The sequence below is a fragment of the Aotus nancymaae genome, unplaced genomic scaffold, assembly GCF_030222135.1.
Source record: "Aotus nancymaae isolate 86718 unplaced genomic scaffold, 86718_ANA_hifiasm-v0.15.2.pri h1tg000007l, whole genome shotgun sequence".
NCBI classification, from domain to species: Eukaryota; Metazoa; Chordata; class Mammalia; order Primates; family Aotidae; genus Aotus; species Aotus nancymaae.
The window spans coordinates 58783569-58795765 of NW_026988418.1; the positions used below are offsets into that span (position 1 = coordinate 58783569).

Consider the following 12197-nt stretch of genomic DNA (forward strand, 5'->3'; position numbering starts at 1 on the left):
CTTTTTTTTTTTTTTTTTTTACATATTTTATTGCATTTTAGGTTTTAGGGTACATGTGAAGAACATGCAAGATTGTTGCATAGGTACATACATGGCAATGTGGTTTGCTGCTGCCTTCCTCCCCATCACCTATATCTGGTATTTCTCCTCATGTTACCCCTCCTCAACTCCCCACCCCCCACTGTCCCTCCCCTATTTCCCCCCTACAGACCCCAGTGTGTGATGCGCCCCTCCATGTCCATGTGTTCTCATTGTTCAACACCCGCCTATGAGTGATTTGATTTGTTTGATTTTGTGTTCTTGTGTCAGTTTGCTGAGAATGATGGTTTCCAGGTTCATCCATGTCCCTAAAAAGGACACAAACTCATTGTTTTTTATGGCTGCATAGTATTCCATGGTGTATATGTGCCACATTTTCCCTGTCCAGTCTATCATCGATGGGCATTTGGGTTGCTTCCAAGTCTTTGCTATTATAAACAGTGCCTTAAGGTGTTTGGGAAAAACAAAGGCCACAGGAAGGGTGAATGATAAATATGGTGTTTCCTCGATCAACTACAGTGACCTTCCTGTTCATCTGGGCATTGGGCACATACTTCCTACTTTTTCAATTAGAAAGTTCAGGTCACTTCCCCACCCTCAGAGGACTGGGAGTGATTAATCCTCACTCTCATCACGTTCCACATAAGGGCACCCCCACCCTGTGAGCATCTCTGAGGAAAGGTACAATGGAAGCCCAACAGGTTACACCATTCTCGAAAGCGCCACTCCTAAAAATGAAGTTGGCTTGGTTTTTTTCTTCCCCTTCCATTCTGATTTAGGAAGTGGAAAGTCACAGCAAGGGCAGGGGCTTACCTACTGTGACACGGCTTAGGACAGCGTCACCATTTCATCCTGTGCTTCCCATGGATTCCATCCTGTCAAAGATTAACTAAGGATTCTGCTATTTGATCTGGGTAGAGGGAACAGGTGCCCAAGAGATGAGAAGAGAAAATTCTTGACAGGAGGAACCAAGGTTAAAACATCTAACAAGGTTCACTCACTTAAAAATATATATCGAATCCTCACAGTCCTCGAGTGAGAAATTGCCAAGACCTGCTAGAGCTGAAGATGTTCCTTCTTCTTTTTTAGAAATTAGCCAGCCATTTAATGGGGACAGAGTTGGGGAGAGATATGACAGATGTAGAAATTATCCCAAAATAGGCAGGAGCTTCCATCCCAGTGGTATATCACTTGAGGTCTGCATAAGCTATAGCTACCGCCGAAGGCCTTCACACCCATCCCAAACACCAGCCTTTGCCTGTCAGCCTCAGTTTCCTAATCCCTAAAATGGGAATAACACTTGGTATAACTATTAAAGAACCTACAGAAGGCATTTTCATAGTCTGATTAGTAAAGAAACCATCGACTCTGAAAAATAAAACACCTAAAAACTGGACTATTTCCAAAGTCCACAAACAAAAGCTTTTGACTGGCAAGAAGGGCCCGAAGGACAGCAAAAGGAAGTGCCCCAAATGCAGCCCATTTCAGAGTTGCCAAGAAGACTGTAGAAATGGCACCTCAGGACACAATTTGGCAAATTCCACCTTAGCAGGAAAGTTGGGGGATGCACTCTGACCCTGCTGGTTTCCTAGAGGCTACCCAGTCTGGGCTACCCTTAATGCAAAAGGTAAGGGGGAGGGGTGCTTTCTCATTTTCCTGGATGATACATAATAAAACCATTCAACACAATTGTGTAAGTAAAGGTATTCTCAAAGCACCACACAACGGCCATTACTAAACTCAGTCCTAATTAACAGACACATTACTGCCATTTTTTGCTTTCCATGAAAATTCTTTTAAACCTTTAAAGAAAAAACTCCTTTGGCTTTATTTTTCATTTGATCTTATCAGTGAAAACTTAAAGTAACAGTCTTCTCCAGTTTAGCATGGAAAAAGAAAAAGAAAATAACAGTGAAGAAATGATCAGGCCTAGTTTATTACATCTCCATTTGCTCCTAAATGACTAAGTAGTTTAGTTTATGTGCAAGGAATTGTCTAGGCAGGGATGGGAGGGCTGAAGGATGGCCAGGGTTGAGGGAGGACACTGTCATAGCACCATGGCTGCTCTCCAGCTCCAGCAGCAGCACATCACTGCGGGAGCAGCAGTTCTCTGCAGAGGAAGTAAGCCTGCGGGGCCACCATGCCTTCATCATCCTTCTCTCGCCCACCCAAATATGCATGCTGGAGAATGTGATTTTCCAAGGCCAAAGCAGCAGGTCCCTTTGTGAGCCCAGTTCAGTATCTCCAAACTTGGGCTGCAGCCCATCAGCCAGCAAGGGTCAAAGAACAGTGACAGCTCTAGCCAGCAGGTTCCCTCAACCCAAAAGAACATGACCTAACCTTCCTCCCTAGTTTGCCTGTATGCCAATTCTTAACAAGCCTGCCAACCTACCCTGCCTGCAGTAGTTAGTATACATCCATGATCATTCAAAAAATAAAAATCCTAAAAGGTGTAAAGAATCAATGCACTTTAAATATACTTTTGTTTTTTACAATTATTAAGAACCATCAGACAAAAACTTCAGTTTCTTTAATGGGCTATTCTACCTCTACGTTAGGCACATGGGTTATGAAGGGTTAAAACTTTCTGTTTATTCCTTAACTCCCCTATTTGCTGACCACCTTACCGTTCTTTTTTTTCATTTTGCCAGACTGCTCTGGTTTGAGAGACAACTGATTAATAATTGGCATATGTGTTATGAGAGGACTGAATCAATTCCCAGTAAGTGCTGATCACTCCTCAATTAGTACTCTGAAGCCGAGGCTAGGAAGGAAAATGACTGCCAGGCTGAAGAGTATAAAGGCTGTCCAAGGCCCTAAAGAAATGCCACATGAGTTGAAATAAAACAAATATGGTGCCATGGAAGCATTACATGGAGGATAAAAGAAACACATAAGAGGATAACCCCCAAAGCACATTAGGGTCCTGCCCCCACATGGGAACAGACTAGAAAGAGAAATCATGGCCCACTGACCCACACAGCAAGGCCCACTGAGCCACATAATCTTACACTGATTATCAGGCCCCCAAACAATACAAGTCCCAAGGATAAAACATGAGCTACCATGAATCAACTTCTCAAATCTCCGAAACAGCCGACAGTCATTACTAAATAAGGTTTGAATAAAACCAGAAAAAGATCACATGCAGATATATTTCATCATAAATCCCAAAGGAACTAGTGAGTGAGGTCTAAAACTAGATAAAGAGAGTCACTGTGAAGTCACAAAAGAACTAAGGAATGAGGTCTATTAGTCAAAAATCCCTTTGCTCAGTACCCAAATAAAAACCAAACCAAAGAGAAAGTATACAGTGAAGGTACCTCTTTCCTAACAGAATCTGCTACCCCAAACACCAAATAAATGTGAAGAACTTCTTGTGGATTCCTGACAACAGATTTCAGCACAACTAATGAGGTGAGTCATATGCAAAGAACAGTCTCTCTATGACTCCAGCCAAAGAATACACACTTCCTCTCATACCCTCAATTCATAGCAACGTGAGAAAGTTCAGACCTGACTAGGTTCCATATCCTTTCCCCAAAATATATAAATGAAGGAGATTTAAAAATGAGTGAGTAGGTTTTACGGTTCTCTCTACCGCACATTATCATGTACTGGACATGTACTTTCAGTGTAATCTAGAACTGGACAGCTCTGGCAGGGATGGGAAACATTTTGCCTGGTGTTTTGCTGTCCAAACCCAGCCACTCTGATTACTGTGAGCCCATCTGATCTGACACTCCGGTTTCTTCTTCTAGCCTGTTTGGCTGGCAGAGTGCCCTGGGCAGCTAGAAGTCGGCACAGCACAAATGTTCAGGCTCCCTCTCATCACAGAAGGCTGAAAAGCCCACTTTATTTTGCAAGACTTCAAAAACTTAAAAATGATTATCAACCATGAACAAAGTCCTTCACCTGAAAAGTGAAAGCAGACAGTAAGATGCTATTAGACAGATTTGCTTGTTGAGCAAAGATAACAGTTGCAGTCATGTCAACTGACACCTCTAGTTGACTTTCCTATGAAGGGCAATTAACAGTATTTTCCATTATTTTTAAACCGTAATATGTTCTCCTGATGAAAGAAAAAAACTGCTCTTTAATTTTGAAAGGGCTAATGACTTACCGACAAACAGCAAACCCAGTCTGTAAAAGATGTGATCTTCTCTCGGCTCTAATTACCGTACCTATGTAAGCCCAGTAACAATAGCCACAACTCGGGCTGGCACTGCACTCCTTCCATAAACAGAACATAGATTACTTCACTTGATCCCTAGGATGAACATTCTATCCAAGAGCCCGATGAGAAACTGAAGCTTCAGGGCTTTTATTTTATTTTATTTTAAACCTGTTCGTTTTTAAGTGAAGAAACCAATTTTACTTTACAATACCAAATCCTTCAAAGCTATTTTAGTTAAAGCTCTTCTTACTGTTAAGTTCAGATATATTTAAAAGAACATAGCCTGATTTGAATAGAAAGTCACTTATCTGTTCATTTGTTGCTAAAATAATCGGAAAACAATGACTGGGGGTACTGGATTGGAGCATGGATGCGAGCCAAGTCTATTGTGCTATAAAATGTTGAATTCACTTTTATTTTTAAATGCAATTTAGGAATAACATTCCCAGGAATCTGTATATTTTAAGTGTTAGCCCTCATCTGGACAAACTTCAAACTGGATTTCAAAAGGCATTTTTCTGTTTTGTTTCGTTTTTTGGGCTATCAGGTTTACCACTCTCTCCCCATCTTCCCAGGTTTAAGAGGCAGGCCTCCCTGCTTTCCTACCCTCCCACCCGAAGGTGAGTCACTACAGTGTTACAAACTTACTGGCAGAGAACACTACAAATTAACAAACAGTAAGTTACTAAAAGGGGATACACCTTCATAAAAGGGTACAGGAAGAACCCAAGAAGCAGGGAACTGTTACACACTCAACAACTCACAGGCAAAGGGTGAGGCACAGTGCTCTCCTCCACCCCCCCGCTCCAGGCACCAGTTCTTCCTGTAACTGCTCCACTAGCTCCCGGTCAGGACCGGGCAACTTTCCACTCTGAGGCCTCTGCCTTACAATGCTTTAAGTCTAAAGTACTAGCTTTATAGCAGACAGAGGAGCTTCAGTCACACTTGCAAGCTGAGCTCCAAAAGGGCAGCTGATAACGTTACCATACAACCAAGATTTCTGCTGACATGTGCATCCCCCTGCTATCTTCCCTGGAATCTTTTTTCCCTGCTCCTCTTTAAATCACCACTCATAAGCTATGATTTATTTTTTTTTTTGGTAATAATAGTCAAACTAAATCTAGAATGCACTGAAAGACCTGGTAAGACCCCCTCCTCCTCATCTTTTACACGTTTGAGAAAACAAACGTTCTCACATTTCTCAACAGTTATGGTGTGTACCTTTGGTGAGCAAAACGGTTGCGGGTGGTAGGCCTAGCTGGAGGTTTAAGCCGAGTCACTGGCAATAACACCCAGTAAGAAAAAAAAGGACAAAATCCTATTTCATCCAGGAATGATTCAGCAAGAGCTGTTCTTTCATTTTCTTAACAAATGCTTAGGAATTAGACTTTTAAGGACATACAAAATCACCTGAAATATCATCAAAAGCTAGGACACAAACGGTACTGAGGAGAGGAGGGGAAGAAATTTACAATGACCTTAAAAATTAGCTCCCGGCACAGGCTTCCTGGTTAACCAATGATCATCAGGGCTTTAGTCACCACTCCACCCACATTTTAATCCCCATGTGGAAAAATCCCAACATGAAATATTCTCCTGAACATTAAGTCACTGAGGACAAACACACATAAAAGTAACCTCATGTTCAATGTATGTTCAATGTATCAGAATACCCAAGACACTAACTACCACCCAGCAGCCAAGCAGCTCATCATCCCAGTGTTCGCCTGCTGTAATTTAATCTTCTGTTTGCCAGCCACCATACATTTTGATCTAAGACGTCTGGGTTGAAGATCTACTAACTATTCAGGTGGGTTACTACTGTGCATGTGTGCCTGTGTGTGGTTATAAAAGAGACATCTAGATATATGGACATAACTTAGTTACCCAAACCATTTCCACGGCCTATTAATTCAACATCACAAATACCCTAGTTTCATCTGAAGAGTAAGTTTTGAGTTCTGTATAGAAGGTGATGTTAAAAGAGTAAATGTATGTTCAGGCTTGAGGCCACAGGCTGTTCAAGAATCCGGGACGCCTGGTCTGTCACAAGCCAACAGTTTGACCTTGAGCAAGTCACTTCACCTTCCTAGGCCTGGGGCACACATCTATGACCTCCACAACCCCCAAAATTAGCTCAGGAAGTAAACTTCTTTTTTTTTTTTTTAAGGGAGGAGAGACAACGAATGAGCTTTCAAGTGCTTGTTTACAGGGAACGATCAAGGGTTTGATGGTGTGGTAAAAGCACAGGCCACTAACCCAGTTTCCATTAGGGGAATGGAGAGGCCCTGCACTCTGCTCTTTGATGCCACTCGACCTGGACCGGCTCTCCACGCAGTATGCATTTAAAAGCGAGGGGAGCTGTGCATTTAACTTGCGCCTGTTCGTCTCACCAGGTCCAAGCCTTTCAATTACCTCCTTCAAAACCCATTTAGAGAGTCCCCAAAGAGTGCAGCCTCCCTCTGCTCCAGACACTCGGTCTACACCCAGAAGCCTCAGGGTCTTCAAAGACCTACTCAGTGTCTGCACTGTGCTAAACCCTGGAGACAACCGAGTGGATTCTCTCCCATCTCTACTCTTTTTTTTTTTTTTAATATAATTTATTTATTTTACTTTCGGTGCGTATTATATCTGACATTTCTCCCATCTCTATTCTAATGACCTGGTCACTTTCATCCCATGAATTCCGAGGTTATTTTGTATAAATTTTTCTCAACTGGCCTTTGGCTCCTTTGGAGTCCGGGACCCAGTCTCCTGCAGCAGCTAGCTACCGGTAATCAAGGCTTCGCTACAGAAATGTAGGAAAGCGGTGTTGTGATGATATTCCCACCGCGCTGCGCGCGCCACTCTCCTGTCCCAAGACCCCTCGTTTCCTTAAGGGACTGACTGCCCTTTGGTGCGTCCGCGACGCTGGAAACCGGCAGAGTATTCCTACCACCGTATTGCCCGCAGCCTCCAGTCCTTTTTCGGGTTTATTGTACCCTAAGGCCCTGGTGGGTCAGACTATTTTCCTTCAAGGTTCGTCCCTTCAAAAAAAAATTTGCACGCCTCTCCCCACCGTCGGATGATAACTCCAGTTGGCACCGACGCATCCAGTGTTTACGGAAAGTGGCCCAAAAGAGCTCTCAAAAGTATACATTAAAGGCCATCTTAGGGCGGTGAAGACACACCCTTTCTGGCACCAGCTTGCCTCTCTGCACTCAGGGGAAGCCAGTTTTTTCTTTGGGGGAGGGCGGCCGCCTCTGCGGGGAGCCAGCTAAGCCTCAGCGCCTCCAGGAGAAGGAGCCCCGAACCCAGAGTCTGCCCCCGCCGGCGCCGAGGCCGCGGCGGGAACGGAGGCCCGGGAGGGGCCCCGGCGGAGCGCCCCAGGGGAAGGGGAGGAGCGCGCCTTTCCTCCGGGTACGGAGGGCGGAGGGAAAAGGAAGGAGAGAGGAGGTGAGGGCGGGCGCGGGGAGGGGAGCCGGGCTCGGGGATGCCGGCTCGGTCCCGGAGCCGCCCTGCTACCGCTCTCCCCCGCTCCTCCAGGCCCCGGGGCTGCCCAAGCACCGCCTCCTAGAGCCCCCGGCCCGCTCGGCCTCGGCGGCGCGCAGCCCCCACCCGGGGTCGGCGCACCGCCCAGCAATGCAGCGCTCCAGCTTCTCGGTTCTCCCTTCCCCCGCCCCCCGTTACTGCGCTCCCTCCATTTCCAAAGTGCGTCGTCTTTTAAGCCGCGCGGCTCTGCCAGCCCACTCCGCGCCGCGCCGCGCCGCGCCGCGCCGCTTCCTCCTCCGCCGCCTCCCGCTGGCCCCAGTCGCCCTCCTGACTTCCTCCTCTTGCCCTCCAGGGCTCCCCGAGCTCTCTTCCCGGGGGCGCCGGACACTCACCCCCTTCCCCATGGTGGCGGTGCTCGGTGCCCGGCGCCGGGTCCTGTCGCTGGAGAATCAGAGAGAAAAGCAAAGAACAGCTCCCGGCCGAGCTAGCGGGGCCGGGGGAGCCGAGTGGAGGGAGCTAGGGCTGCCGCGGGGCGGGAGGGAGGGAGGGCGGCCGGCGGCTCGGGCCGATGCCGCCGCCGCTGCTGCCGCCGCCGGGGCTGCTACCGCTGCTGCTGCCACGTGTCCGCCTCCTCCCGCCGCTGCTGTGCGCCCCAGACCCCGCCGCAGCTCCAGCCCGCGCCTCCTCCTCACTTCCTAAAATATGCAACCTGCGTGCTGGCCCCGCCCACGCCGCGAAACGTCACCGTTACCGGAGCAACCTGATACCGGCCGCGGGCCTGGCTCCGCCCCCTCCCCAAGTCCCGCCCCCGGGCCCGGACAGCGCCTGCTGCGGCCAGTGCAGGCTCCCGGCCGGAGGGCGCCCGGGCCCGGGGCGAGAGTGCCCACCGCGTCCCAGGAGGGCTGTGGGGCGCGCCTGCTGGCTGAGCAGCGGGGACTCGGCGGCCTCGGCCCTCCCGCGCCCCTCCTCCCTCCGCCCTGCGTGACCCGCCTGCTATGTAGGACAGGAGGTCCGCAGTGGGTGCGGTACGGTCTCGGAACTGGGCTCCCCCATCGCCGCCGACCCGGCACCAGGAGCCTTGCGCGGAACGGCTTTTCCAGCGCTTGGGGAATCTCCTCTGGGACTCAGGGATGCTGGAGGGGGCTGGCGCTCGGGTGTGATTGCAGCCGGCGCCTGACTGAGGGACTCCGCCCCTCTGTGGAATCCAGGCCCCGCGCCCACCTGCGGATGGCCTCCCCAGGCGCTTGCTGCCCTCCGAGTGCCTGCTGTGACTGGGGGTTCTCTTATCCCCTTCCGCTCCGTCGTAGTTGGAATGAATCTGAACTGGCTTCGCCAGAAGTTCCAAGCACCCTCCTCCCACCACCTCTCTTTCTTCAAGATTCCAAAATGAGAATCCAAAGGGTGACCAGCGAATTCATTCACGCTATTGTGTGAATGTAACCTGCTTGTCCAGTTTGGGGATTCTCTTTTTAGGGAAGAAAAACCTGAAACCCAAAGGAATGCCTATCTTTAGTTAGAGGAGCTAAATCAAGGGGGAGGCGTTTGAGGACTTGTCAGGTGCGTCTCCACGCCTCCACCTGTCACGGCAACATCTCCAGCACGGCCTTGGGTTCTCTAAGGGGGCCCCGGAAACCACCCCTCTCCCCGGAGAACCCTGATCCCACTGCACTTTGGGGCTTCTCTCTCATTATAGCTTCTGCTTCTTAGCAAGAGGTTGCAATGGCTGAAGTTCTTCAACATTTTAAAAAACAAAGTATCTGCAGAAAGTCAAGTACTCTGAGAAAGGCCAGGATATTGAATATCTAAGCAAAGATTCCTAAGTTAAAGCCAACTCTATCAACTTCCAGTGTTCATGTAACATGAACAAATCAGGATATGAAGCTGGAAAAAAATGGGGAAGGAAGGAAAGAAAGGAAAACCAGAAACTGTGTTGTCGGTTACATCATTAGGGTAATTCTCATCCCTTCTCAGAAGGAGTCTCTTTCTTCTCCCTCAAAAATGTATGTTAAGGGTTGATGTTGCCTCCAGTGATCTAGAGACTTGGTTCAATCATTCCAGGCCATGGAGAGCAGAGGAATTGTCAGAATTCGAAACCCTGACTGCTTGGAAAAGAGGCCCCAAATTCCCAACAGAATTCCCAAGACTGTTAATTCAACAGAGGGTTACAAAGTGTTCAGGGATCCATCTCTAAGCTTCTAGAAAATGCTTCCTTAACATGCTTGATAGCCTCAGTTACTGTACTTTGTAAGACGCTTTTGCTGACTAAAGATAGCTTATTTAAGATTACTCCTTGGGCGCTGGTCCGAATGGGAAAAGTGCAGCAGCAACAACGAAATATATAAAGCAAGAGTCGGAACAATGCAGATTTCTCCTGCCAGCTCATCTCCTTTTGCTCCCTTCATAAGTAAAATTCTCATTCACTCACTCAACAAAATAACCCTGATAGATCAATGCATTTCCTTTTGTCTGTAGAGCCATTTATTTGGCAACTGAAAATTGCCGCAGGTCCTTTCAGGAGGATCCCAAAGTTCTAGCTGTGTTCCAGTGTGAAGAAAGGGCAAAACATGTAAGAAACATTATCTTAAATCTGTATTTTGCTTTTGATTCCTCACAGTAATTTTAGATGCACAGTGCCCTTGAATTCTCACAAGTTTATGAGGAAAAGAAAAAGGTAAGGCGTGACCAGGACTGAGGTACAGAAAGGAATCTCAGATGTGAGAGAGACACCTTGGGAAATGGGTAACCAAAGGAGGAAAAGTCTTTTTTTTTTTTTTTTTTTTTTTTTTAAGAAAAATCCTTCTTTTCTTCCCTTGGAAGAGGGGCTTATGAATGAAATGAAACCTTACCGATGAAACATCAAGCTCTCCTCATTTTGTGATGAAGAAACTGAGGCCCTGGGAGTAATTGGCATTGAGTATTCCAAGAATAGTGGCAGGACTTTCAGGTAGCTTTTCTAACTCCAGTACAGGGGACAAATTTGGATTCTAGAAGAGAGGGTGGAGAAAGTAATGCCTCTCTATTCTGTCTGCTTCTTATCCTATCAACTCTTTTTAAGCTCCTAGCTTGGGGCACGGATAAACTGATTGGCCTGGAGATTCAGCATTTATAGACCTTACAGCTGCCAAGTATGGATGGCTTCGAGGAGAATTTGATCACAACTATAGATGGTTGCTCCAGTCATTGTGAATAGAGTCAGCAGATGTATGAAAAATATGATGCAAGTCAGTTTTTTTGAGCCAAGAATGCTAGCACTTTGAGTATTTGCTGAATTGAATAAACACACCATTGCAATTAAGAGCTTTAAAATATGAGTTGGAGCCCACACCAACTTAGCATTTTCCATAGGATGCAAAAATTGGGGGGCTCTATGAGCTAGAGATCTGGAAGAACATGATTTTCTTTGGCTTTGCGTGCTCCGGAGTCAGCATGGAAACAGTCATAAGCATGCATTTTTATCCTTTACCTATTTCCCATGTTACCCAGAATTTTCCACGTTACCCAGAAGTCCACTCTTGCTGCCTTAAAGTTAACTCTCTTCATCATCCAAAGTTCCTCCTAGCCATTAGCTATGCCTCCATTGCAAATCTATTTACTTTTCTTCTGTTCAGCAGCAGACATATCACCTGTCTTTAAAAGCACAGTTCTGGGTGCATTGCTGACTATCGAAATCTGTCAGCTAAATAATTCTGAATCCTATAACTTTTCCTCTCAGACTCCATTTTTACTCATTTCTTTTTTTCTTTTTTTTTCCCCAGGGAGGGAGTCTCACTCTCTCGCCCAAGCTGGAGTGCAGTGGCGCAATCTTGGCTCACTGAAACCTCCACCTCCCAGGTTCAAGCAATTTGTGTGCCTCAGCCTTCTGAGTAGCTTGGATTAAAGGCAGGCACCACCACATTCAGCTAATTTTTGTATTTTCAGTAGAGACAGGGTTTCACCACGTTGGCCAGGCTGTTTTCAAACTCCTGACTTCAAGGGATCTGCCCACCTCAGCTTCCCAAAGTGCTGGGATTACGGGTGTGAGCCACCGAACCCGGCCATTTCTTAATCCTTTTGAAAGCTCCTTAGTATTCTCTTAAATATATTTTCTCCTGTTAATGGTGGTTGAAGACTTCAAGTTGTGCCTCTGGGAAATTGGGAAATTTGGAGGAGTCAGCGTTTACTTGGTAATTCTTATAGGTTATCATCAACCACAACAGAGTCAAGTCCTTGGTGTTTTACTCAGCATCCCTTTAACCCAGCTGCCCTTTAAATAGTTTGCGCTTATTAATAGCGGTCTTTGTAAATTAAACAGTAATAAAGGATTCTTTAGTTGTTTCCCATGTGTTTTATACCAGATCCTGAGCCAGCATTCTGTCTTCTCCCTCGGTACTCTCCCCCCATACAGTTCTACTCCCCTCACCCTAGTTCACAACACTATGTGAAGTTACAATATTCTGCATTTAAAAACTCACCAACTGTTTTCTGCGAATCAACAACCACCGAGGCATTGCAAAAAAAAAAAAAAAAAAAA

The 12197-nt window shown here is 46.7% G+C and overlaps 1 protein-coding gene across 3 annotated transcripts in view; it reads right to left on the reverse strand.

Annotated features, from left to right (window-relative positions):
* ATP1A1 (ATPase Na+/K+ transporting subunit alpha 1) overlaps positions 1-8924 on the reverse strand; it is a 32273-nt gene extending 23349 nt beyond the window's left edge. Inside the window, exon 1 of one of the 3 annotated variants that reach the window (XM_012458876.2) lies at positions 8909-8924. Coding sequence is in view for 1 of the 3 variants with exons in the window: in XM_012458873.3 (XP_012314296.1) it covers positions 8080-8091 (12 nt within the window). In the remaining 2 variants the exon portion in view is untranslated. Of the gene's footprint in view, positions 1-4162; positions 4179-8079; positions 8360-8908 lie in introns of those variants that run through there. The other 2 variants (XM_012458873.3, XM_064372659.1) reach the window with 2 other exon arrangements.
* Between the last annotated feature and the right edge of the window lie 3273 nt (positions 8925-12197).